The sequence below is a fragment of the Maniola jurtina genome, chromosome 9 (genome assembly GCF_905333055.1).
Source record: "Maniola jurtina chromosome 9, ilManJurt1.1, whole genome shotgun sequence".
NCBI lineage: Eukaryota > Metazoa > Arthropoda > Insecta > Lepidoptera > Nymphalidae > Maniola > Maniola jurtina.
The window spans coordinates 8,119,053-8,142,865 of NC_060037.1; the positions used below are offsets into that span (position 1 = coordinate 8,119,053).

General features: G+C 36.9%; 4 protein-coding genes and 1 long non-coding RNA gene across 9 annotated transcripts; 4 read left to right on the forward strand and 1 right to left on the reverse strand.

Annotated features, from left to right (window-relative positions):
• Positions 1–563: 563 nt before the first annotated feature.
• Positions 564–1,489, forward strand: LOC123868265 (60S ribosomal protein L14). 2 transcript variants are annotated; one of them, XM_045910701.1, is made up of 2 exons: positions 564–700; positions 912–1,489. In XM_045910701.1, the coding sequence occupies exon 2, from the start codon at positions 918–920 to the stop codon at positions 1,416–1,418; it is 501 nt and encodes a 166-aa protein (XP_045766657.1). In that variant the 5' UTR covers positions 564–700; positions 912–917; the 3' UTR covers positions 1,419–1,489. The 2 variants fall into 2 exon arrangements, with proteins under 2 accessions (XP_045766657.1, XP_045766658.1); XM_045910702.1 differs by having other exon boundaries at positions 638–740.
• A 3,729-nt stretch (positions 1,490–5,218) lies between these two features.
• Positions 5,219–11,453, forward strand: LOC123868266. Its single transcript, XR_006796624.1, has 7 exons — positions 5,219–5,497; positions 6,289–6,335; positions 6,569–6,631; positions 7,084–7,286; positions 10,236–10,277; positions 10,555–10,602; positions 11,150–11,453. It is a non-coding gene; the product is annotated as an uncharacterized LOC123868266 (long non-coding RNA).
• Positions 11,454–11,934: 481 nt separating this feature from the next.
• On the forward strand, positions 11,935–12,996 carry LOC123868250. Of its 2 annotated transcripts, none has more exons than XM_045910691.1 (3): positions 11,935–12,206; positions 12,339–12,478; positions 12,826–12,996. In XM_045910691.1, the coding sequence occupies exons 1-3, from the start codon at positions 12,144–12,146 to the stop codon at positions 12,917–12,919; spliced, it is 297 nt and encodes a 98-aa protein (XP_045766647.1). In that variant the 5' UTR covers positions 11,935–12,143; the 3' UTR covers positions 12,920–12,996. The 2 variants fall into 2 exon arrangements, with proteins under 2 accessions (XP_045766647.1, XP_045766646.1); XM_045910690.1 differs by having other exon boundaries at positions 11,968–12,206; positions 12,820–12,996.
• Positions 12,949–23,728, reverse strand: LOC123868239 (sperm-associated antigen 6-like). 3 transcript variants are annotated; one of them, XM_045910674.1, is made up of 14 exons: positions 23,581–23,726; positions 23,035–23,139; positions 22,105–22,262; positions 20,750–20,796; positions 20,137–20,221; positions 19,516–19,650; positions 18,535–18,648; positions 17,704–17,877; positions 16,966–17,118; positions 15,970–16,122; positions 15,234–15,392; positions 13,613–13,753; positions 13,151–13,211; positions 12,949–13,065 (listed from the first exon to the last, which is right to left on the reverse strand). In XM_045910674.1, the coding sequence occupies exons 1-13, from the start codon at positions 23,618–23,620 to the stop codon at positions 13,176–13,178; spliced, it is 1,500 nt and encodes a 499-aa protein (XP_045766630.1). In that variant the 5' UTR covers positions 23,621–23,726; the 3' UTR covers positions 12,949–13,065; positions 13,151–13,175. The 3 variants fall into 3 exon arrangements, with proteins under 3 accessions (XP_045766630.1, XP_045766628.1, XP_045766631.1); XM_045910672.1 differs by having other exon boundaries at positions 13,608–13,753; positions 23,581–23,725; XM_045910675.1 differs by lacking the exon at positions 13,613–13,753 and having other exon boundaries at positions 23,581–23,728.
• On the forward strand, positions 14,186–15,020 carry LOC123868246 (DNA-directed RNA polymerase III subunit RPC7-like). The gene has a single exon (XM_045910683.1). It carries the CDS (start codon positions 14,302–14,304, stop codon positions 14,950–14,952), a length of 651 nt encoding a protein of 216 aa, XP_045766639.1. The 5' UTR covers positions 14,186–14,301; the 3' UTR covers positions 14,953–15,020.
• Positions 23,729–23,813: the final 85 nt, after the last annotated feature.

A 23,813-nucleotide genomic window follows, 5' to 3' on the forward strand; every position in this document is an offset into this window, starting at 1 on the left:
TTGCATTTATGTTATGGGTGGTGATAGTGCTTGACAGTAGAACTTTGTAGTATTGACAGGAAACAATTGGACGTCAGTTATAATACAACTTAACTTACCTAACATTGAAATTATTTTATTAATATAGTAAAAAATATGTTGATAGGACGTAGGAGTAGCAGTATAGTTGACTATCTATTCCCATAGTTTCCTATCAAGGCTCAGTAAGATAAGCGACTTCCAATAATAATTGATAAATCGGCTTTCATTGCAGCTAAAGACCAGAAAATAAAATTCCTCGCCATATTGCAGCGCTAGTGGCGCCCCCGGAGTAAGTTTTTTAGGGATCCATGTCAAAACTAGTTAACTAACTAGTTTTGACCTGGATCAAAAAATGGTATGGCATCCGGTATTAGAAATATTATCTACCGATTGGCATTGAGAAAAAATGTGACTTGGATGATTGGATCCCTTTTACATGGACCGATTCCATAATATTGCACTCAAAGAGTATGTAATCACTACATTTGCACTCTTATGTTTGTACTTGCTAAAAATTTAGATATTTCGAAATGAACCTTTGAGGTTCTCATTATCGATACTTAAATATCGATATTTTAGCAATATCGATATAATTGACATATCGCCAGACGTGAGACGCCCGGCCATCCCTAGGTAACTCTTTCTTTCAAAAGTTCTGCGATTGACAAGACGTTGTGAGGTTAGAAAATTTATAAATCCATTTTAATCCGTGTGCGAAAGTGCGTATTTTAAATATTCTTTTCTAAATTTTCGTACTACAAACCTTTTCTTTTGAAAGCTAGCAGTTATTTTTGGCGATTTCTTTAAATTATGTCTCATTTACCAAAACATCACTGTCGGCATTATTTACAAAATAGTCGTTCTTTGTTGATGAAACTCGTGTATTTCAGGACGTCATGCCTTTTGAGCGTTACGTAGAACCGGGGCGCGTCGCCCTGGTAGCCGACGGTCCTTTGAAAGGCAAGTTGGTGAGTGTGGTGGATGTCATCAACCAGACAAGGGCTCTCGTCGACGGGCCTGGTAGCGGTGTCCCGCGACAACAGATACGTCTGAACCAGCTTCACCTTACGAAGTTCCGCCTTAAATACTCCTTCACAGCGCCCACACGCGTCGTAAGGAAAGCATGGACAGAGGCGAAACTCAATGAAAAATGGGCTGACAGCCAGTGGGCTAAGAACCTCGCAAAGAAGGAGAAACGTGCGCAAATGACTGACTTCGATAGGTTCAAGCTGACCTCTGCGCGCGTTAAGAGGAATCGCGCCAGAACTGCAGTGTTCAAGAGCATGAAAGCCAAAGCGGCGCGAAGTGGCACTTTCGGCAAGAAGAGGCTTCCCAAGACGCCAGCGAAGAAGGTCCGCACGAAAAAAGCGTCTGCCGCCAAGCCAGCGAAGAAGTAATTCTAATTTTGTGTCAGAATAAAAGTGTAATAAAAGGACAAGTGAAAATAAAGAATTACTTTTTAAGCTACTTTCACTGTTTAATGTTTCATACAAGTTTTTTATAACCTTTGAAGTGATAGCAGGTGAGTTTTTTAATAACACTGGAGCATGGTGTTTTTTCTTTACTCAATTTGTTTTATGTTTCAGATGTGTATAGCTGGCATGTGGGGTTTTGAGGTTATTTAATTTGAGGTAATTTTTCATTTCTTAGTTGATCTCTACGAATTCCTAAATAATGTTAGTTAATTTTGTATGCAACTTGATTAACTCCATTGTCAATTTAAAATGATGATTTATAAAATTAGTCTCGTTCGTATGAATTTTATTGATTACAAAATTACCGAATAAAACTGAACTTACAAATTCAATTTGTTCATATGAATCTTAAGATTATCTTTTTAATTCTAAATATGTATTATTATTTTCTACAGGGTTTGAATGACCAAAAGGTTCAAAACAGCGAGTGATGCAGATGTTAAAAGTTGTGGAAAATAAAAATGTAAGTTATTAAAATTATCTTGATATTAGGAAAATTATTATTTTTTCTTCTAACTGGGCACATTTCCACACTGAAACATTGTCATCTTTTGTGCAGTGCCCCTCCTCATAATGATGATTTATAAAATGTCTCGTTCGTATGAATGTTTTTGATTACAAACATACCAAATATAACTGAATAAATCCATCATGAGTAGTTGTTTTGTAATATTATAACTCAAATTGATGTTAAAACAATCAATTTTTTTCAGATTTGTAGTATCTGAGCTGCTCGAGAAATACTGAGATGTAAGTTACTAGATTTTATTTTCTAGTCTTATTTTACTAAATAGCTGTCGAATAAACTATATTGATGTACCACAGTGCAAAGAAGTTTTATAACAAATAGGTGTATTCTGATGGCAGGCATTGTTTCAAATCAAAATATTATCTATCTTAGGTTGAGATCTAGACTTTTCTTTAGTTAGGGGCTTTTGTAGTTATCTATATGGCAGCCCCATTATAATCTAAATATTTGAAAGAAAAAGAAATTCTTAACCTAACAAACAAGAATAAAATAAAAGTAAAGACTACTTAAACTTAGGATGAGATTGAATAAAACGAGACAGATGTGTAACTCATTCATAAATATCTTGTTTTAACTCAATTTTAAGTCTGAGCAAAGCTAAAGTGTGCCCTTCAGATCTCAACCTGAGGCTGAGATTCATAGAGCATGCCTATTTCGACTTGGCTCAAACTTAAGTTTCAAATAAAAAAGATAGTTTTATTTCTGGGATTTGTTTCTGCCTCAATTTAACAGTGTCTTGAGTCTGAGCAAAATTAAAGTAGGTACACTATAAATCTTAGCCTAGTTTCAGTTAATAAGAGAAAGATATTTGTTTTTGATATAATGCTGTCTTGTTTTAACCCGTCTTAAGTCTGAGAAAAGCTAAACTTTGCTATATAAAGATATTAACCTTAGAGTAATTAACTATTCCTAAGTCTGAGCATTTCAAAGTTTTCTCTATAGAGCTCTGCATTAAGACTATGTTATGTATGTATGTACCCTAAAACAATGTTGCAATGTGGTGCTTGCAAGAAGTATGCTTCCATCTTTACCCTACCAAAGCCGATGTGTGTTCAGACAATCTGACTCACTTGACTCTGGATAGGAACATTATTACACTCCGTGTAAGATGTGCAGGTTATATATGACTGCACTTCCAAGGGTTGAGTGTTACAAACGTATGAAACCTGTTTCTTGTCATCAAAATATCATGTTAAAGTAGATTATGTAAAGTATCAATTCTGTTGTACACAATCCCAACAAAAATGACCTGTCCGTCTGTCTGTTAGGAGTTGATTCTTTTGAACTGTAATAGGTAGAGAGTTGAAATTTTTACAGAATGTGTATTTATTACTATTGCCACTGTAACAACAAAAATGTCAAAAATTGATCGATTTTTATGTTTTTAGTTGAAAAGGGTAGCTATTAGCAATTAGCATCGATTTAGTTTAGCTTGACGATTGTTTACAACTGGAATGGCACCAATGCTCATTTTCATTATGCTAGTTATCTTTAAAAGTTAGTAGTTCATTTTAATTTCAGTGTAAACTCTCTGTAATGGATTTAATGGATTTTCTTTTCATGTAGTGTATAACATTCTATAGGGTCAATTGAAATAGAAAGATTTTTTTTATTCAAAATACTTTTGAATCATGAAATGCATCTACCACTGATTCGGAATACTTTTCTTACTGATAAGAACCATAATCCAAAGTAAACCAACAAAGCTTAAGTAATGTTTATAATTTGAGAAGTTTTTGTTATCATAGAGATGTTCGTTACAGGGACTAGCCTGTATTTTCATAAGAATAAAAAAATATTACAATCATCTTTAACAAATTGATACACGTAACAATAAATACTAGCAAATGTGTCCTTACTTCAAATTGCTGAATATAATATTGTATCTCTCTTGTTACAGGAAATACAAAATGGTTTCAATGAAAAAAATCTAGAAGAAAATTATATGTAAGTATTAACACAAGTTTTTTTGATTCTTAGGACCAATTTTTCATCATCCAATAACTTTTATCTTCTGAGGAATAAATTTGAGGTTTTGACAGATTTCCTATTGAAAAAATGTCAAAACCTCTAATTTATTCTTCAGATAAAAGTTATTTGATAATGAAAAATCAGCCCTTAATTGATTAAAATTTATTATGATGAATTACTTAGTTATCCCTGTCTTACAAAGCCATGGGGAGAATATGGTATGGTAACAACTGAAATATAAAAAAAGTACTCCATTTATTGTTATTTAATTGTGCTTAGTCTGAAGTAAGATTTTCTCTTTCAGTATAAAGTTCTCTATGAAACTTCTTGAGGTGATCGAGTTGATCTAGGCATTGCTGGTAACAGGATTTCTAATCAATTTTATTGAAGGTAGGTTAATTACTACTACCAGTGATTCATAATCATAATGAAACAAATTTCGTAATAAAAATTTCCAAACAGCCGCCATGAAAGTCAGCCATCATACAAGAAATATTATATTTTACTAGCCGATGCCCGCAACTTCGCCCGCATGGATTTAGGTTTTTCAAAATCCAGTGGGAACTCTTTGATTTTAAGGGTTAAAAAGTAGCCTATCTGCTAATCCAGGATATTATCTATCTCCATTCCACACAAACTTTGGCCTTTATAATATTAGTGTAGGGCTGCCATACGTCCTCGTACACTGGGACATGTCCCGGTCTGAAGCGTTCTGTCCCGGTCAGTAAGTTAGTTGTCTGTTTGGTGTTAAGGCGTTTGTCTACTGCCCCTATGAACGAGACGGCAGCGAGAAACAAACAGTGGTTGGGGTCCAAACCCGCTCCGAAATTCCGTACAAAGAGAAATTGGTTCTAAAATGCTTATTAGACTAGTTCTCAAATGTACGAATTTATCAATCTTTTTTAAATATGTATATCAAAAAATCTGAGATAATAGTTATTTGATAGTGAAAAATCAACCCTTAATTAACATTTATTATGATGAATTACTTAGTTATCCCTGTCTTACAAAGCCATGGGGAGAATATGGTATGGTAACAACTGAAAAATAAAAAAAAGTACTCCATTTATTGTTTATTTAATTGTCTGAAGTAAGATTTTCTCTTTCAGTATAAAGTTTCTACGAAACTTCTTGAGGTGATCGAGTTGATCTAGTCATTGCTGGTAACAGGATTTCTAATCAATTTTATTGAAGGTATGTTAATTACAACTACCAGTTATTCATAATCATTTGCTTGATAAATTTGTTACACAACCCTACCAAAGCCGATGTGTGCACAGATGATAACTGGCATGCTTGACTCTGGATAGGAACATTAACACACTCTGTGTAGGATGTTTAGCTTCTATAGATAAATATCCAAGGGATAGACTGTGACATTTCATCTTTATAATGATTGTATTTTAAAATTAGTATCCTAGTTTATCCCTAGACTAAATCTTCTTATATTTTTTCTAGATACTGATGCAACAACTCCAAAATGAAGATATTTATGTAAATTGTAAGTACATAAAATAGTGATAACTCATAGAGATCATCCTATGCCTACACCAATGTTTTAAATGTGAAAGTGTGTTGCTCTGCTACTATTTCATGGCTCAACTGCTGGACTGATCTTGATAACAGGAACCGAGTTATTTTGAATCCAGAAGTTATACATCATAATCATCATCATGATCAACCTATCTACTTACGAGCGAGCGAGCTTACTACAAAGCTTGGGTCTCCTCTCAAAATGAGAAGGGTTTTGGCCAACTGTGGATTGGTAGACTTAACAAAGCTTTGAGAACATCATAGTGAACTCTCAGGCAAGCAGGTTCTTCACTGTTAAAGCAAGTGATATTTAATTGCTTAAAATGCACATAACTCAAAGGATTTGCCAGGTATTGAATCCCCAGCCTGATTAGGAGGTGAACCTCATAACCACTAGGCTATCACCGCTATCCTGTATGACATATCTGGCTGTGACAGTGAATATGCCTTGTTGTATATTAGATATGTCCCAGAAAACTAAGAGTTTGGGATTTTTATACAAACTATATTCGCACCAACCATTCGGGTTAGTGTGAATGTGTGGAATACGATTGCCTCTGGCCGCACAATTCGGGATATCACGAATCACTTGCCGAATACAGAAAGTGGAGCCATACCACAATAGCATTTCAATGATGATTTTTTATCGCCCCAGTCTGAAATCAAATGATGAGCGATTCTCTGAAGAAATATTATTTATAAAAAAATGTAGTTATTTTTATATTTATACTATGTTAACTAGATCACAAATTGTTGCAGATTTTCCTGAGCCTCTAGACATGACTCATGTTGTACTAGTACATAATGTAAGTAAAATATCATAACTTATTAACCTTATCCATACATAACTTCTTTCAGTTGTTTTTATTAGTATATAATAATCTATGTAACAAGTACAGTTCACTAAATGATGATCTTATAGACAAGCATATATCTTAATTTTTTTGAAGACAATTTATTTACTGATAAACCCAGGTTTCATATAAAATGACAACAAGACTGAACTGTCTATATCAATTGAACTATATTTTTATTTCAGGTCAATTTGAAGACGGCAGACTGCAGATAGCTCAATATTATGAAGTATACTGAACTAATATAGGTAATAAATCACAACATATCCTTTATTAGATACTTTATGGTATAAGTAGAAAATCTTCCCATCCCACTGGAATTTTATCAATATGAAACGAAGTTGCAGTCATCCGATAATAATACTTTTGTTTTAGTGTTCTACTGAATTTTTCTACTTAGACTGATAAAAAGGTTTCTAAAAAAAACTACATTGATCAATCCTAGTCTCAGTCTACCTGCCTGTGAAAATCCTATTAAAAAGTTTGTCTTGTAGAAAGATCCCACTAACAGCTAATAAATAATTTTATTTATTTACAGTACAGAATATAGATAGTCACAATATGATGTTCATTGTATCGCCCCTAGCTGATAGTTGATGATTGATAATACTGATTGTTTAATATAATAGGTATACTATTTACATATATTGAAAGTTGTACTGTACATACTAATAACGTTCAATGTTATTTGTCTCTGCAGGTGCAAATTGGATTACCAAATGGCTGTTGAATAACTCACCTTAGATTGGGGATTGATAGGTCCTAAGTTCTAATATCATCAAAATCTAATATCATCCTAAATTCTAATATCTAATATCATCCTAAATTCTAATATCTAATATCAGCAAAAATATTTGGAAGCGAAAGGGGAGCAGTAATTCTGGTTCATGGCTGACAAATCAAGTAAGTTTGGGTAGTCAATTCTTAATATTATGAAAACTACTGCTTATAATGAGAGCCCTACTATCGGGATTCGGCAAATGATCTAATTTGTGTTTTTATCATAATAGTTCAGCATTCCCAAATCAAAATCAACTGGCCACACTTTTGGGTTACAGTAATTGTGTTTGACGAATCTCTATACTAATAAATAAAATTGGAGTGTCTGTCTGTAATTTCGAAATAACTACCTCATATTAAGAGCCCTAAACGCCGCCATCCGATGTCGATGGTAGGTATCATAGCGCGAGTAGGTAACAACCGGCTCGCTCCCCTATTATTTTATGAAAGCACAGTGGGCCGCCGCGCCGATTTAATCGACTATGACAAAATTTTCAATTTTCGAGTTTATAATAAAATAATTTATTTGCTTTTGTGATATAAACCAGGGGTAAGTATATATTATAGATAATTATCTATATTAAAATTATAAAAAGGTAAAGTGTGTAAGTTTGGTTGTAGAGAGTAATCTCTGGAACTACTGAACCGATTTTGAATTTTTTTTCACCAATAGAAAACTACATTAATCCTGAGTGACATAAGCTATTATCTAATTTCAAAAAAAATAGAGATCCTTACGAAAACTTTGATAAGCTACCCGTGCGAAGCCGGGTGGATTGCTATCACACTAATATTATAAAGGCGAAAGTTTGTATGTGTGTGTGTGTGTGTGTGTGTGTGTGTTTGTTACTCCTTCACGCAAAAACTACTGGACGGATTTGGCTGAAATTTGGAATGGAGATAGATAATATCCTGGATTAGCACATAGGCTACTTTTTATCCCGGAAAATCAAAGAGTTCCCACGCGATTTCGAAAAACCTAAATCCACGCGGGCGAAGTCGCGGGCATCGGCTAGTCTATGATAAAACTATAAGATTCGTAGAAAAAACTAGATGGTACCTCGTAAAATAAGTTTAATACCGTCCACACGTCATGGTATACTATGGCAGTTCTTATTAGGTTCACGTGAAGGTGATAATGTTACAAAAAACTTTATCGTAGCACGTGGTCAAACAAAGTAGACGTTCCGTCATAAATAAGATGTAATCTGCATGAAAATGCACTTCACGTAAACAAATTTAACGGTAGCACTCAACTAATACGTTTGTGAACCTACAAGAATTTTTTAAATATTTTATAACTGGTTGACGTCCGCAACTTCATCCGCGTGGATTTAGGTTTTTCAAAATCCCGTAGGAACTATTTGATTTTAAGGGTATAATCTATACATGGCTGTAGGCAGGGGGTTTGTACTCCCAACCCCTCCACCCCCTGAAATCCCAGACAACAGGAAATTGTTATTAAAATGCATAATAAATTGTTCTGCGATTTTGTGCTCGCTTCACTCGCGCTGCAATCTGTCTCTGAATAGAATCAAATTTTGGGTAAGAAGATGATCCCTGAAAGGTACTTTCGCTAATATTAATATAGATTTTTTGTAAAAATATAAAAAAGTAGGCTCGCTTCGCTCGCGCGTTTATTGCGCATTACTTGATACCCGGACCTTCACTCACATGGATTTACGTTTTTGCCAATCCAAATAACAAAAATTTCAAAATGGCCACCATGCTAATTAATAAAAATATTAAAAGTTGGTACCTAGGTAAACAGTGTTATATCGTGTACCAAGATACAGAACCCTTCGTGTGTGAGTCCGACTCGCACTTAGTTAGTTTTTTGACCGACCTCCGAAAAACACTCAAGTTAGAAAGAAAAACCCAGTCAAGTGCTAGTCAGACTAGCAAACGAAGGGCTCCGTACCATCGTAAAAGATAAAAACTTTATATACTTTTTGAGGAGGCTCAGTAGTGGGTCAGGAAAGGGGTGATCATGATGACGATGATGTATTTTTAATTTTAGCGAAGGCTTAGGGTTCCATTGACATTCTTTGGCTGCAGAACCATAAAAATGCCAAAATTTATCTTAGTAAATAAGTAGTTTCGATCTAAATACGTTATAATTTTATCAAGTAAATTTTTATTTATTTCTCGTTTTTGCTCCAATGTGCAAAAACACGGCGAGTCGATCTAAATTTCGCGGGAAATCCTGACGGGGCGACGAGCGGCGTGCGCCTGCTCCGAGAGCCCTTGGCGGAATGAAATTCTAAGCCAGGCCGTGTCTGTATTATATCAGTGACAAAGATCCCATACGATTTTGTATGGGGAATTTTTGTGGAAATATTTAGAATGTTAGAATATTTTTCATTAAATAATGAAAGGACTCAAGTAAAAAATAAGAACGCTAATTCTACTTCATTTTCTTACATTAGTAAAAACGATTTTTGTTTCGTGTTTATTGCAGTAGGCAAATCATATTTACGGAAACTTTACAATGCGTTTTGGTTGATTTTTCGTGATTTTAGCAATGTGTCACATTTTTTCTTTGGATAAATATGGTATTTTCGTCAAATCCGAAAGACTAAAAGAAGATCACCTTTTCAACTTACTACACTATTTTTTGTTTCTCAAAACGTTGCTGTTTAATACATTAAATAAGGATAATTCGTGAGCATGTTTAGTGTATAGGACCGTTAAGCTCATAGCAGAGTAACATAGGCTACTTTTATCCTGGCAAATCAAAGAGTTCCCACGGGATTTTTAAAAATCTAAATCCACGGGGACGAAGTCGCGGGCATCAGCTAATTTTTGAATATTCTGGCAAATCAGCCAGCCGGCAGATGTGACATTCTGTGATAGCGAATAGTCTTCCTTATTATTAGATATTTATTCTGAAAAAACAGAGTTCCAGCGGAATTTTCAAAGTGGAGCTTGTACCATTTCAATGATGATTTTTTATCGCCCCAGTCTGAAATCAAATGATGAGCGATTCTCTGAAGAAATATTAGTAATAAAAAATTGAGTTGGTTATTTTATAAGTACTTACTATGTTATTTAGATTACAAATTGTTGCAGATTTTCCTGAGCACCTTTGGAGATGTCTTATGTCTACATAATGTAAGTAAAATACCATCATTTATAACTTTGGGATCAATATAAGAATAACATTAACCATTACATACTTATTTTGACAGCTATTCTGTATTGGTTATATGTATATAGGTTTTATGTAACAAGTACCTATTCAGTTCACTAAATGATGATCTTATAGACAAGCATATATCTTAATTTATTTGAAGACAATTATTATTTACTGATAAAACCTAATTTAAATATAAAGAAATAATTAACAACAAGAAATTATCCATTTTAATTTATGGTATTTTTATTTCAGGCCCATATGAAGACTGCTGTTTTTTTATGAAGTATCCTGAACTAATAGGTAATAAATTGTATTTCCTCTTTATAACAGCCAGCGTCTTCAGCAGAAATGAAATAAAAATCAATAAACAGTAGAGATTATGCGATTTAAAACAGTAGTGCTTTTCAGTACCAAACTTGTTGTTGCTTGTGCTACTAGATAAGCCTTGCTAGATGGCTCAAAGTTTTATAGTTCAACTAGGGACCCGCCCTTGCTTCGTACGGGTAGCTTATTACAATTTTCATAGGGATCTCTAATTTTGTTGAAAATAAAATAAAGCCTATGTATGTCACTCAGGAATAATGTAGCTTTCTACTGGTAAAAGAATTTTCAAAATCGGTTGGGTAGGAGATTACTACCTACAAACAAACTTACTAACTTTTCCTCTTTATAATATTAGTAGGTACCTATGTATTCTTATTTCACACAAAATGAGGAATTACTGTTGTCCCGGTCTCACTAAATCCTGGGGAAACTATGGTATGGTAACATCTGAATACTAAAGTCAAACAGAACTTTGCTTTGTATGAGAAGCTGTTGTTTATTTTAAAATTTTATTTTGTTACAGGTAAAATCGAGGGACGTAAATGTGTTCTAAAAGTGAATATTAATTATTATTATTTTCAGTCTTAAAATTATATTTTAAATTCTAAAAAATCTATTATGTAATTTATACTTTAATGTTGAATTTTTTGACAAGCATATTATATCTCGAATTTATTTGAAGAATCATTTATCCTGATAAATATTTAAATGATTTTGTATTGATATATTAAAAGTTGTAAATATTATTTGCTTAAATATGGTTTTGTTAATTTTCAGCTGAAGTTGTGTTGGAAGTTTTATTATGAATCAATAAAATATAATAGACTAAAAAACTTTTTCTTTCATTTTACTGATAAATCTTCCCCATAAGTATGTTATTCTTAAGAAGTTGATAATAAAATTGACTAAAAATTGTAATCACTTTTCAATTGCTCAGAATACATTATTATAGTACCAATCCTTGATGTGTGAGCGACGCGACGATTGTGTTTGCTTGCAGTACAAATCCACACTCCGGTAAAAAAACGATGGCTAGAAAGCATGAAAGTTAATGTGATGATCAAAATCCCCTTTGGTTAGTTTTAGAAACTAAATGTATTGCTGCCTCTATTATAATACTTCCCGCGGAAAAGGATAGCAATAGTTTTATGTATGACAGCTATTGAGTGCCACAGAATAGAACCCAGGATTCAGCTCGACTCGAACGACGATGATACTAAAAGCTATGAATGAAGCCACACGGGGTACCTACATAATATTACGGATGACGTGTTATCAATAGTAGCGATATATTATATTGATATCGTTTGCCATGCGAATAGGAATAATTTTCGGATGTGGTCTTTGCGATAAAATAATAATTATCACATGGCCTCATTAGTTCATGAAAAATGTTTCAGCATTTTGCACAAATGCATATCACAAACTTGCTTTGCGAAACGCGAGCAATCATATTATCATCGTGAGTGCTGTGTTACCAACGTCAGTTAAATAAATTCCTACTTTTTGTATGAAAGATGCATTATATTAGTGTTACCGAATTACTATCACCGGCAGAAAACCCAGTGTGTAAAATTCAGGTAAATACTCATATAGCTCTTTACCTACTAGTTATGTCAGATACCTTCTTCATGCATGTGCCGACAATAATAACTACAAAATTTCAACTCAACTGTTATTATAACTAGTTACTTTTTTATTCATTATCTTAGGGCCTGCCTTCAACAGATCTTAATACTTTGGAATCATGTTTTTTGGATCTTCATCTAACATGCAAAAATCTTGAAAACTTCATTGAAGTAGATTTTTCTGGTGTTGATGTTCTGAATATACTTTGCGGCTTAGATTTTCGGTAAGTGTTATAGAAAATCTTCTAGTTTATTTAGGATTTGGTAGGTACTTTATAATAATATTAAGTAACCTAACGTTTGCCCTTATAACTTACTAGCAGATGCTCGCGACATCGCATGGATTTAAGTTTTTTAAACTCCCTGGGAACTCTGATTTTCCGGGATTAAAAGTACCCATGTCATTCTCCAGGTCCTTAACTAGTATATCCAAGCAAAAAATCACGCCGATCGGTTGAAGGACAAACAAACAAACAAACATACTTTCACATTTATAATATTAGAAGTGATATTTAATAGGTATGATTAACTATTCTATTAGGTAGTTGCCTAACTATGGAATTAGTTACAGAGTTGTAAGTCAGTGTATGGCAATCGAAGTCACTGCGATTGGAGGAAGGACAATGAAAATTCAAAAGATTTTTTGGACAATGGCTAAGGAATGAATAGTACCTAAATGATAAGATCCATTTACTACATAAAATTACATTTATTGAATAAAATAAAGATCTTCAAAAAATTAGTTTTCGTTTTCTATCGTTAGTTCACTCTTGCAGTCACTTGGCACCCTATCTGTAAATAGTTCTGGAATCTGTAAATAAACATTTTTTTTAGTTCTTGCCTATTAGTATTTTAAACGAATAATTTTCAACACAGGAAACTAGTTTTATACAAACCTGAGGTGTATAAGCCTCCACTCTATCAAGCAATGAATCTGAATAACCCGGAGAATAGTACCTAGAAGAAAAAAAGCGGGAGCTAGTATCCATAAATGATACTTACTTAAGTTATAGCTTTTATGTAAATACCTAGTTACTTAATCTTTTTTGTATTTTAACAATTTATTTAGTTTTTCTAAAATGGAGCTGGCAACCCTAACAATCACTTCTTTTATAATTTATTCAGTTCATTTCTGATTTTGTCATGCGCTATCAGCTCTGAGTACCAGTGCCTATTATATTTTTGGCTTATTTTTCACTGTTACCTGCCGGGCGTTTCAGAACACTCGATTCGGTAAGTTATCGTTCGATATTTTCAATGAAAAACTGATAACTTACCGAATCGAGTGTTCTGAATCGCCCGGTTGACAATAATGGGATAAGCATTTATTATTTTTGAAACATATGTAAGTACCGTACTATTTCTTCAGGAAAACAGCTGTTTATTATGTTAATATATTCTTTCAATGATGTCCCTGGGACGGTGTCTATTTCTTGTACTCTTTTAAGTGCACCTGTAGTTACAAATAGTCTTCGAGCTCTGGCATCATTTGGTAATATCTGCATATTAAATTAACCTTTTATTTTTATATAACGACATAGCAAAATATTAATGAGACTAGTTACCTAGGTACTTCACTCTAAAATCTTTTAAAGATTGATATGGTTTTTACAATTACCATCAAAATGTTTACTTAAAAATAAGTAAATAATTAATACATTTTATTATCCATTTAGGTACTACGTTTCCCGACGGGTTACAAGACCTAATTTTTTTTTAAATTTGCCGCTATTTCTCGCAGCTTTCACTAGCTAATAGATAGCTAGCTAATAGCTCCATACAGACTAATAAAAAGGACTTGTATCCAAGGCCGTAAATAAAAAAAATATGGTGATTATATATTCTGTGCTTTGTCTACGTCTGTGGTTATTATTGCTAGAACCCAGAGCCGTAGAGCCAGTTGGAAAAAATGCAGTTGTTATTTGTCATTTCAAAGACAGATGCTAGATGTTTTGATGACTTTGACACATTTTTAAATTTTAAAATCAATAGGTTTAAACAAGAAATCAAGTTTAAGTTTCATGAAAGTATTATTGTTGAAAGAAGTATGGCAGGTAGAGGTAGAGGTAGAGGCAGTACATCGTCTCTAACTCATGAACAGTTACAAGCACTAGGAATAGCCCGCGGGGACAACACGACGCAAGTCCTCGCGCCACCGCCTCTGTTCCCGAAACTCGAGGCTAAACCTCTACCGTTGATTTGCGACGCCGCGACCGACTACATGGTGATTGTGAGAGACCAGTTCATAGAATATTTACATGAGTCCCCCGCGTTTGTCAAAGCTAACACACGCACTGACGGTATCGAACGGTACTCCGATAAGTATAAGCTTCTTGCTCTTGACGCGAAGAAGGGTAAGATATTAAATTGTATATGGGACAATATGCCGCTAGAACTGAGGCCACACGCGGGCCGAGTACGTACTACGGCGCGGAAAAGAAAACTAGATGACCCAAGCGAAATAGCAAAGAGGTTACAAACTTTGGAAAAGAAAGAATCGCAAGAAGGTGATGTCATGGACGTAGATGCGACTGAAAGTAATATAAAAAAAGAAAATGAGGACAATGACGAAGAACTGGAGGATGAACAGGAGCAAGAGGAAGAAATTGATGATGGGACAGATTATGCTAACAACTACTTTGATAATGGGGAAGATTATGAGGACGAGGAGGGGGATGATGATGGGCCAGTCTATTAGCTGCAATATAAACACAAGCTACTGTTACAAATCTGTGATATTAATATTAAAACTGAGTAACATGAAAACTTGTTATTTTCCATTTTCTATTTCAACCAGTTCAGAAAATAGTAATTGTAAAAAATTTCAATATAATTTACTTTGTACTCAAAGAGCTTGTAATTTTTTTTAAGTAGTTGGTCAGTAAAATCTCTGATTACCTTTACTATCTTTATATTTGAAGAATTGAAGCTGTCTTTACTACTTTCTTAATTAAAGTAGCAGGTACAATAATAAAATACCTTGGCATATTGTGCAAGTACATATTTGAGGATACAAGCTGGGGCAGCGTGCAGCAAAGGCTCCAGTGCAGGTCGGTGTAAGCAGCATTGTAGGGATTGCTTCAGTGCACAGGATGCTCGGGCTCTGACCTCACTTGATGACTTTGGATTTGTGTATAGCTATATTATATAGTATAATTGAAAAAAATGACTACCAATATAAATTCATTCTAATATCAAATCAAATGGAATTAATAAGACTATTACTCTATCCAGGGAGAGAAGTTAGTATTAAGCTCTCTGTTATGTTATCCCATACAAATGACAGACAAAAAAGTCAGTGAATGTTAACCATTTTGATGAATGGTATACTTGTATCCGAATTACACAGTGCATTTTGACAGCTCCGACTTATAATACTGTTAAAATGAGACAGTGTGATATCTCTGACATAAAGTCTAATTTTAACCAATATGTCTGAGCGAAGTCAAAGTACGCTCTTTTCTGGAGAGGCGTCGCGTTTCGTCGTGCGTATAGATCGCAGCCTAAGGTCTCATTCGAACGAGAGCTTTTTTAACGACCCTTAAAAATGCGTTCAAATAGAACAAATGCATTCCCAAGTATCTGTTCACACCTTGTACTTTTAGCGCAACGCCGGGTTTTAACGCAACGCTTTTGTAACGCTCGCGCTAATTCGGGCTTAGAATTGTACAAAAATGTGCGCATTTGGTATGCAGAAGAAGGCTTAATTCCTAACTTGCAACAGTCTGGGCAGAGCATTAGCCACGGCGACGGCGAGGCTGTGCTGCGGCGAGTGCTTGGCGACGTGGCCGAGCGTCCACGCGGCGGCGCACAGCTCCGCGTCCTCACTGTCGCTGTTCTGCAGTATGTTCACCAGTACTACCACCGCCTGCAACCATTAAGAAAGTACGCTGCTTCTACACTTGAGATGGCAATCGGGGTACGAGGCGAGGGGGGACGCTCCGCACACCCACGCCCGCATCGAGTTAGCGCGGGGGGTGTGCGGGGCGTTCCCTCCCCGATTGCCATTTCAACCTGTCGCGTACTATGGTTATTAATCACAATTTTTTTCTGCGCGCGTGCCATGCGGCCCAATCGGAAACCAACTGAAACCATAACCAGTACCTACTGAAAATCACTACCACAGCATTATATATCAGGTTTATGTTGAATTATATATTTAAAACTCCTACTCCTCTTTATGAAAATAAACAGGAGGAGTTCCATTGAGATATTAATTGAGTGTCTCTCTCATTGAACTATGTCTAGGCAGGAGTCAAGGGCATAAAACTATATGGTATTAGGCTGAAGGCAGCCCTATGTTCCATGGAGAAATAAAATATGACGCCACGGTCGGGTCTAGCCCATGTACGAGTGTAATCAATACCCTAGTGCCCTCTTAGTGCCCTTTAATAGCTTCTTGAGGGCAATCAAAATGGAAAAATTAGTTCTACAAGAAAACCGAATTGCTGATCTCACTGGTGGAAATATCTGGTGATCGGAAATTTAGCTGCAGCAAACGGGGTACTCAGTTATAAGATGTTCGGTTGGGAAGCAATAACCAAAACAGCAATACCTACTTCGCTTGCGGTCTTTGAGAACGCTACGAGCGACGCATACCTATTCTTTGGAGGCATCACGAGTGGCACTAGTCGCGCCTGTGCGCTGCACATCTTACACCATAGGTAAAACCGGCACTGAACTGGATCGTCATTATCATGAAAATAATAACCTTGGCTTCTATAACAGCCATCGCCAGCTGGTCCGACTGTCCGGCGATGTAGCCCAGAGCCATGCATGCCGGCACGCGCGCGCCTCCCGCGCCTTCCGACAATAGCTCCACTAGGGGCCCGCAGCCACCCGTATTTACCACCAACTGCGCTAACTGGAATGTTACGATTAGGCACTAAGATAAGGTTGAGATTTATAGAGCGCACTTTGACTTTGCTCAGAGATTTAAGACACTGTTAATTGAGAAGCGATAGACCGCTGATATAGGTACATCTGTCTCGTTAAAACTGAAACTTAAGTCCAAGAAAAGACAAAGCTCGCTTTAGATATCAGCCTTGAGCGCTATGTGCCGTGGCGTTGCAGCCGAGATAGCTCGTACATTGGGGAAGCCGCTAAGTATAGGTATATATTATTACCTTCACGATGGTCGTAAAAAAACTAAACTTTCTCCTTTTCACGAAAATGTAGTTTGCGAATTGGCAGACTTCACACAAAAACATCATGCCAAATTCCCAGGCATGCAGGTTTCCCCGAAATGTTCTGTTTCGCTGTTAAAGCATGTGATAATATTGAATTGCTTAAAACGCACATACCTACTTACTTAACACTAAAAAGTTTGAGGTGCAAACTCGGGATCGAACCCACTCCTCAAGTAGGTAGAAGGTTGACATCACCACTATTTTTGTTAAAAACGTGGTTAGGTTATAATTAGAATAAGAGCATTAGGTGACATATTTACATCAACGGAATGTTTGACAATGTCACGCAGCAGACAGGCCGCCGCGCGCCGCACGGGCGCCGAGTCGTGGCCGGCGTGCAGCAGCGCGGGCGGCAGCGCTCCGCCGGCCACCGTCGCCTCCGCCAGCTCCGCGCGCGCGCCGGCCACCGCCCCGAGCGCGCACAGGGTGCTGCGCTGTACATATACCTACTATTTTGCTCAACCATTCTTTCTTTTAGGATTCCATACCCGAAAGGTGCCAACGGAACCCTATTACAAGTCTCCGTTGTCCGTCCATCTGTCTGTCTATCAGCGGGCTGTATCATCTAATGAACTTAACATTTAGGTAGAGAATCGATTGAAATTTTCAGAGATTGTCTATGGCCGACAAATAATACCTAATAACAATTTTAAAATGGCCGCCATGTGAATTAAAAAAGAAAGTAAGTACTTAGATAGATACCTACATGGTGCTTGTATGATGGTGTGCAACACTTGTGCTACGCGCACTTGATCGGTTTCAATTATTTTCAACATTTTATTGTGATAATTGAAAATATGGATCACAAAATCCCTGAAAAGCCGGCAACCGGAAAATCGGCAGTTTCACTGGTGTCGTAGGTAAATGTTCAGAAGCGATGACCACTTAACATTCATTGGTTCGCCTGTTCGTTTGCCCGCATTTTATTTTATTAAATAAATTTCTATAGCCTAATTAAATTGATTAACTTAGTCAGAACTCTGAAGTCTATACCAATTTCCAATATAGGTAGAAAGTACATGGTACAAGTTATTAGGGTTAAACATCAATTCACGGAAGGATTTCCTTTAATGGAAAAAACTCGAACCGACCTTCAACTTGGGATCCTGATTGTCTAGACCTCGCACTAGGTGGCAGATGGCTCCCGCGTCAACTACAGCTTCAGGTTTGTGCTGAGCCAAATCCACGAGCGCTCCAGCAGCAATCTGTTACATTTTTAACCGACTTCAAAAAAGGAGAAGGTTCTCAATTCGTCGGAATCTTTTTTTTTTAATTATGTATGTTTCCTCTCTCTCAAGGTCTCTTGTAAGGACGCCTGAATCCAGCGGCTCCCTGCGGGTAGCTTGGTGTGGTTGCATAGTCACGCTTACCGCCAGTGCCGGCGGTAAGCGTGCGGGACACGAGCCTGATAGTTCTTATACATCGTTTATTATATCGTTATGTATATCGTTTCATAGTGAAATTGACCCGCGGCCCGCGCTGATAGTAAACCGCGCGCGATTCGTCCATCACGAATGTCCAAGCCGGCAAACCGCGCGATACTAAACACGTTTCATAGGTTTGCGCGGGTCATCAGCGCGATTACGAGCCGCGCTTGCCGCCCGCGCTGGCGATAAGCGTGACTATGCATAATGCAACCACCCTTAATGTCGTCTGTCACCTAAAGAGGGAGTCTGTCAACACTGCGCTTTCCTGTCGCGGTATTAATTACGTACTTACGTTATCATTATTTAGTTAGCAACGCTGAAGCTACGCAGCTTTGGGGCTCCAGCATTGGAGGGGTCTCCCAACGCTGCGTTTTCCGATGCGAAAGGGCCATTCTAGCACCGTACCTGGGGGACCCCAACATCTATCGGCTTTTCGAGCTATGTATGTACCCTACCCAGGCAGTTTAGGGAAAAGTATACTGGTATCTAATGAGATACCATCTATGTATACTTTCCCCTAACCCGTTGAACTATGTCGATTAGCTAGGATTACTCAACTTCTCCAGTATGATCACCCGCAGTGATTATGAGCAGCCATCAGAGGTTACATTCATTTAATAGGTAGGTAGGTACCTAAATACCTACCTGTTTTAAACTGATTTCGGGTTCTTGAAAAGCCAACACTAATAAGGGCAGCGTCCCCGCGTCAACTACCAATCCAGCTAAATGCTCGCTGTGCTTCGCTATATATCCTAATGCCCAGGCTGCATTTTCTTTCACCTATAATAAGTAATTATGAAAATATAAAATATTACTTACCTACTGTAGGTACCTACCTACGCATCACCAAAGTTGAAAATGCCAATACCTACTTACTCAAAAGGTATCTACTTACAGGTTGTCTAATCATGTGCCATAAAAGCAGGTATACGACTTTATCCTGGGTAAGTATAATTTTTAATTCAGATATAAGTTAGCCCTAGACTGCGATTTCACTTTGTGGTAAGTGATGATACAGTCTAAGATGGAAGCGGGCTAACCTAGAAGGGGTATGGCAGTTCTAATTAAACCCATACCCCTTTGGTTTCTACATGGCATCATACTAGAACGCTAAATCGCTTGGCGGGACGGCTTAGCCGGTAGGGTGGTAACTAGCCACGGCCGAACCTCTCACCAGACCAAAATTCCATATGTTGGTGAAATTAGCTCTAAGTAGTTATGGATAGTAAGCTGTAAAAGGGGTAGATAATTCACATAAATACATGCCTGTGTATCGAAATCTTCTAAACACGAAACAATATGTTCCAACGCACCGAGCCGGACAATGGCTGACGCTAATTCCTCATTGTGCCTGAATAAATTTTATTATTGAAGCGGTGTTTTAAAAGTACCGTAATGGATGTAGGTACTTACTTATAGTAAATTTAAAAGTTTAAAACCGGCCAAGTACGAGTCAGACTCGCGCACCGAGGGTTCCGTACTACAATTTTGCAAGGTAAATCAAAAAGTATTTGAGCATAAACATAAATAAAAATCTGTTTCAGAATGTACAGGCCTGCACCCTTTCATATGATACCCAACTTGGTATAGTAATCTTACTTTGAAAGTTGAAAATACTAATTATTTTTTCATCACAACATTTTAATTTTTTTTTTGTGATGTAACCACAAATTCAAGGTTTTCGGATTTTTCCTCTTATCTGTGCTATAAGACCTAGCTACCTGCCAAATATGATTCTAGGTCAACGGAGTATCGTATTAGGTTTCTTGACAGACATGACAGACAGACAGCGAAGTGACCCTATAAGGGTTCTTTTTTTTCTTTTCTTACGGAACCCTAAAAACTAGTTGGGTGACAGGTAATGATTTTTTTTTCTTACTTTGCAACCGCCCTCATTAGATACAAAGCTGACCGCTTGTAGTAAACCTGTATGAAAGCATATCTTAATTAATAAACACGAAAAAATCTGTCACGTAACCTGTGGCTATAAGAAATTTGAAAGTAACTAGGCTACATTAATTTGTTTCCAAGTTTAAAGTTATTATCTAGGTCATGCTTGATAGACGCAAAAAACAATAAAAACTTCCGCGAGCCAATAGATAGGTACTTAGTACCTACTTAGGTATTAAAATCTATACTACTAATAAATAAAATTGAAGTGCCTGTCTGTTTGAACGGGCTAATCATCGGAATGGCTGAACCTATTTTGACGGGACTTTCACAGACAAGTAGAGGATTAACCAAGGAGTAACATAGGCTAAGTACTTCTTTAATCAATCGACTTTAACAAGTGTAAATTAAAAATTTATTACACCCCCGATAAGTGAAGGTTACAGTAACTAGAAAAAAGCTGACAACTTTCAAACGGCTGAACCGATTTTCTTGGATGATAGCTAAGAACACTCTCGATCAAGCCACCTTTCAAACAAAAAAAACTAAATTAAAATCGGTTCATTCGTTTAGGCGCTACGATGCCACAGACAGATACACAGATACACACGTCAAACTTATAACACCCCTCTTTTTGGGTCGGGGGTTAAAAAATGGAGGAATTGTCCTACCTAAGTACACTGGATATCTCCGAGATTTCTGAACTGATTTGCGTAATCCATACAGGAACTTTGCGACATAGTTCCATAAAAAAATTGGATTAAGCAACTCCTCAATCCGGATGCTGCAAGTGATCTGACCAACCCACGCGGACGAAAGCCTGATTAGTTTCGAACCCATCCGGGGTTCTTTTTAACCCCCGACCCAAAAAGAGGTGTGTTAAAAATTTGACGTGTGTATCTGTGTGTTTGTGTTATCTCTCTGTGGCATCGTAGCTCCTAAACAAATGAACCGATTTTAATTTAGTTTTTTTTGTTTGAAAGTTGGCTTGATCGTTTGAATGAATGAATGAATAATTTATTCAATAAAATGAAGGTACAAAGTCGAAGTTGTAGGTTGAAAGTTATAAGCTCTTTTCTAGTTTTCTTATTAGACCTGTCATTACTATCCGAAAAATACAATACAAATTAGTGTCCAGCCAAATTCTAATAGAAATGTGTCGGGTGTTTTTAAATTTTGAAAATTTTGTTATTCATAGGGACTCAGCTCGCTGCGCGTCGCGATTGAGACTGCTTATGTATCATTTCCAGTAGTAGGGACCTATCAGAAAATCACTTAACACCCTGGCTATATAGCAAAGGCTAAACTTAATGATTAAAGGATACGTGAATAAAATGAAATTACGTTGAATTTGTTGAGGTTCTCAAGAGTGGCGGTGAGCATGCCGCTGTTGAGCAACTGTCGGGCGATACCCTCCTCGTGTTCGGCGAGTCTCGCGGCCGCCACCACGGCGCACTGGCGCACGGTGCTGCACGGGTCCGACAGCAGAGGACGGAGGAAATCTGCAACGTACGTTGGGCTCATTCCCACAGCCATGCAAGAACATCTTTTTATCTATTGTTAGCACCCATTGAGTAGGTACCTAAGCACCGAGGAAATAGTCTCTGTACCGAAGCCTCCGCTGTTCGTCCGTCTTTTCATCAGATCAGAGGGTTGTATCTCGTGAACCGCGATAGGTGAGAGGTGAAATTTTCGTAGAATGTGTATTTCTGATGCCGCTGTTCCTACCAACAAATAATAAAAAGAACGAAATGGCCGTCAAAAAAAATTTAAGTGTTATTTCTTGTACGATGGTACGGAACCCTCCGAGTGCGAGTCCGACTCGCATTTGACCGAGTTTTTTCCTATTGGGAGGATTCGGGCGCGCAACTTTAACTTTTTGAATGTCACATGCGGCGTTGGAAGGTGGAACCTCATCAGGTAAACGAACGAGTCGGAGGGAGCCGCTGGACTAAGGCGGCGTCGCAAGACCGTGATAGAAATCCCTACAACAGACCTATGCCCAGCAAGATGATGAACCGTGAATGCAGACATGAATGAAAACATAGTAGGTAAGGAAACCTGTGGGTCTCTATAATGTTTTCAAAGTTCTGTGTAGCCTGCGAATTAGCACTTGGTCCGCGTAATGGAATACGTCTATAATTTAAACTGTAAACCCTTCGTTTTCTGTGTACTAAACCTGTGCTCAGTCATAGTGTGCCCGCGATGGGTCGAGATGATGACGATGATCCATAACACCTATTAGTATATGAAGATGTCAGGATATCAACTTACCCAACACTCCAGCACTCTCCAAACATTTCACATTGCTGGCACGAGTGGCCAGTTCAGCCATTGTCTGAACGAACAGCAACCGCGCCTTCTCATAAGTCTCGAACACTATCCAAAGGTTAATTAAGAGTAGGAAGGTATGTGTTCTAGGCAGATACCAGGTTAAATGTATAAGGCTCATTCATCAGACAATTGTACCTACATTTTATTGAATAAACCATTCATTCATTCAGGCCAGGCAACCTACCTAGATATGTAATACCTGGACACGAACCTTATATTTAGAAGACTTATGTAAGATCCTACAGCGATTAGTAACATAAATAGAAGTGGAGCCAGGGGTGTCCCCTGAGTGGTACACCTTACATCTCCCTAATAAAATAAAAATGTTTTGAACAAAGTAGGATTAACTAGAACGAAAACAGGGTGGGATACCTACCTAGGTACCTATATTGCGTTTTACGATTCTATTTCTATTAAAATATAGAAGATGTATTTTATTTTAGATCCAAATACATAGGTAGAATTATTGTGAGCACTAACATTTACCTAGTTGAATATTCCGAGGACTGCTCATAGAGTGACTCATGATTAATAATTATAAACAGTTATTCAACTGAAATAATGATACAAAATATCGAATGTTATTGTAATTTTTTTTTGATATTTCATCAAGACAGAAGTCATTGATCTGCCATTGCTGCCTTGTCTGTCAACAGATGATCAACAGCCAACATTGTGGAGTTTTAATATACCTACCTAAATATCTATTAACTACTAAT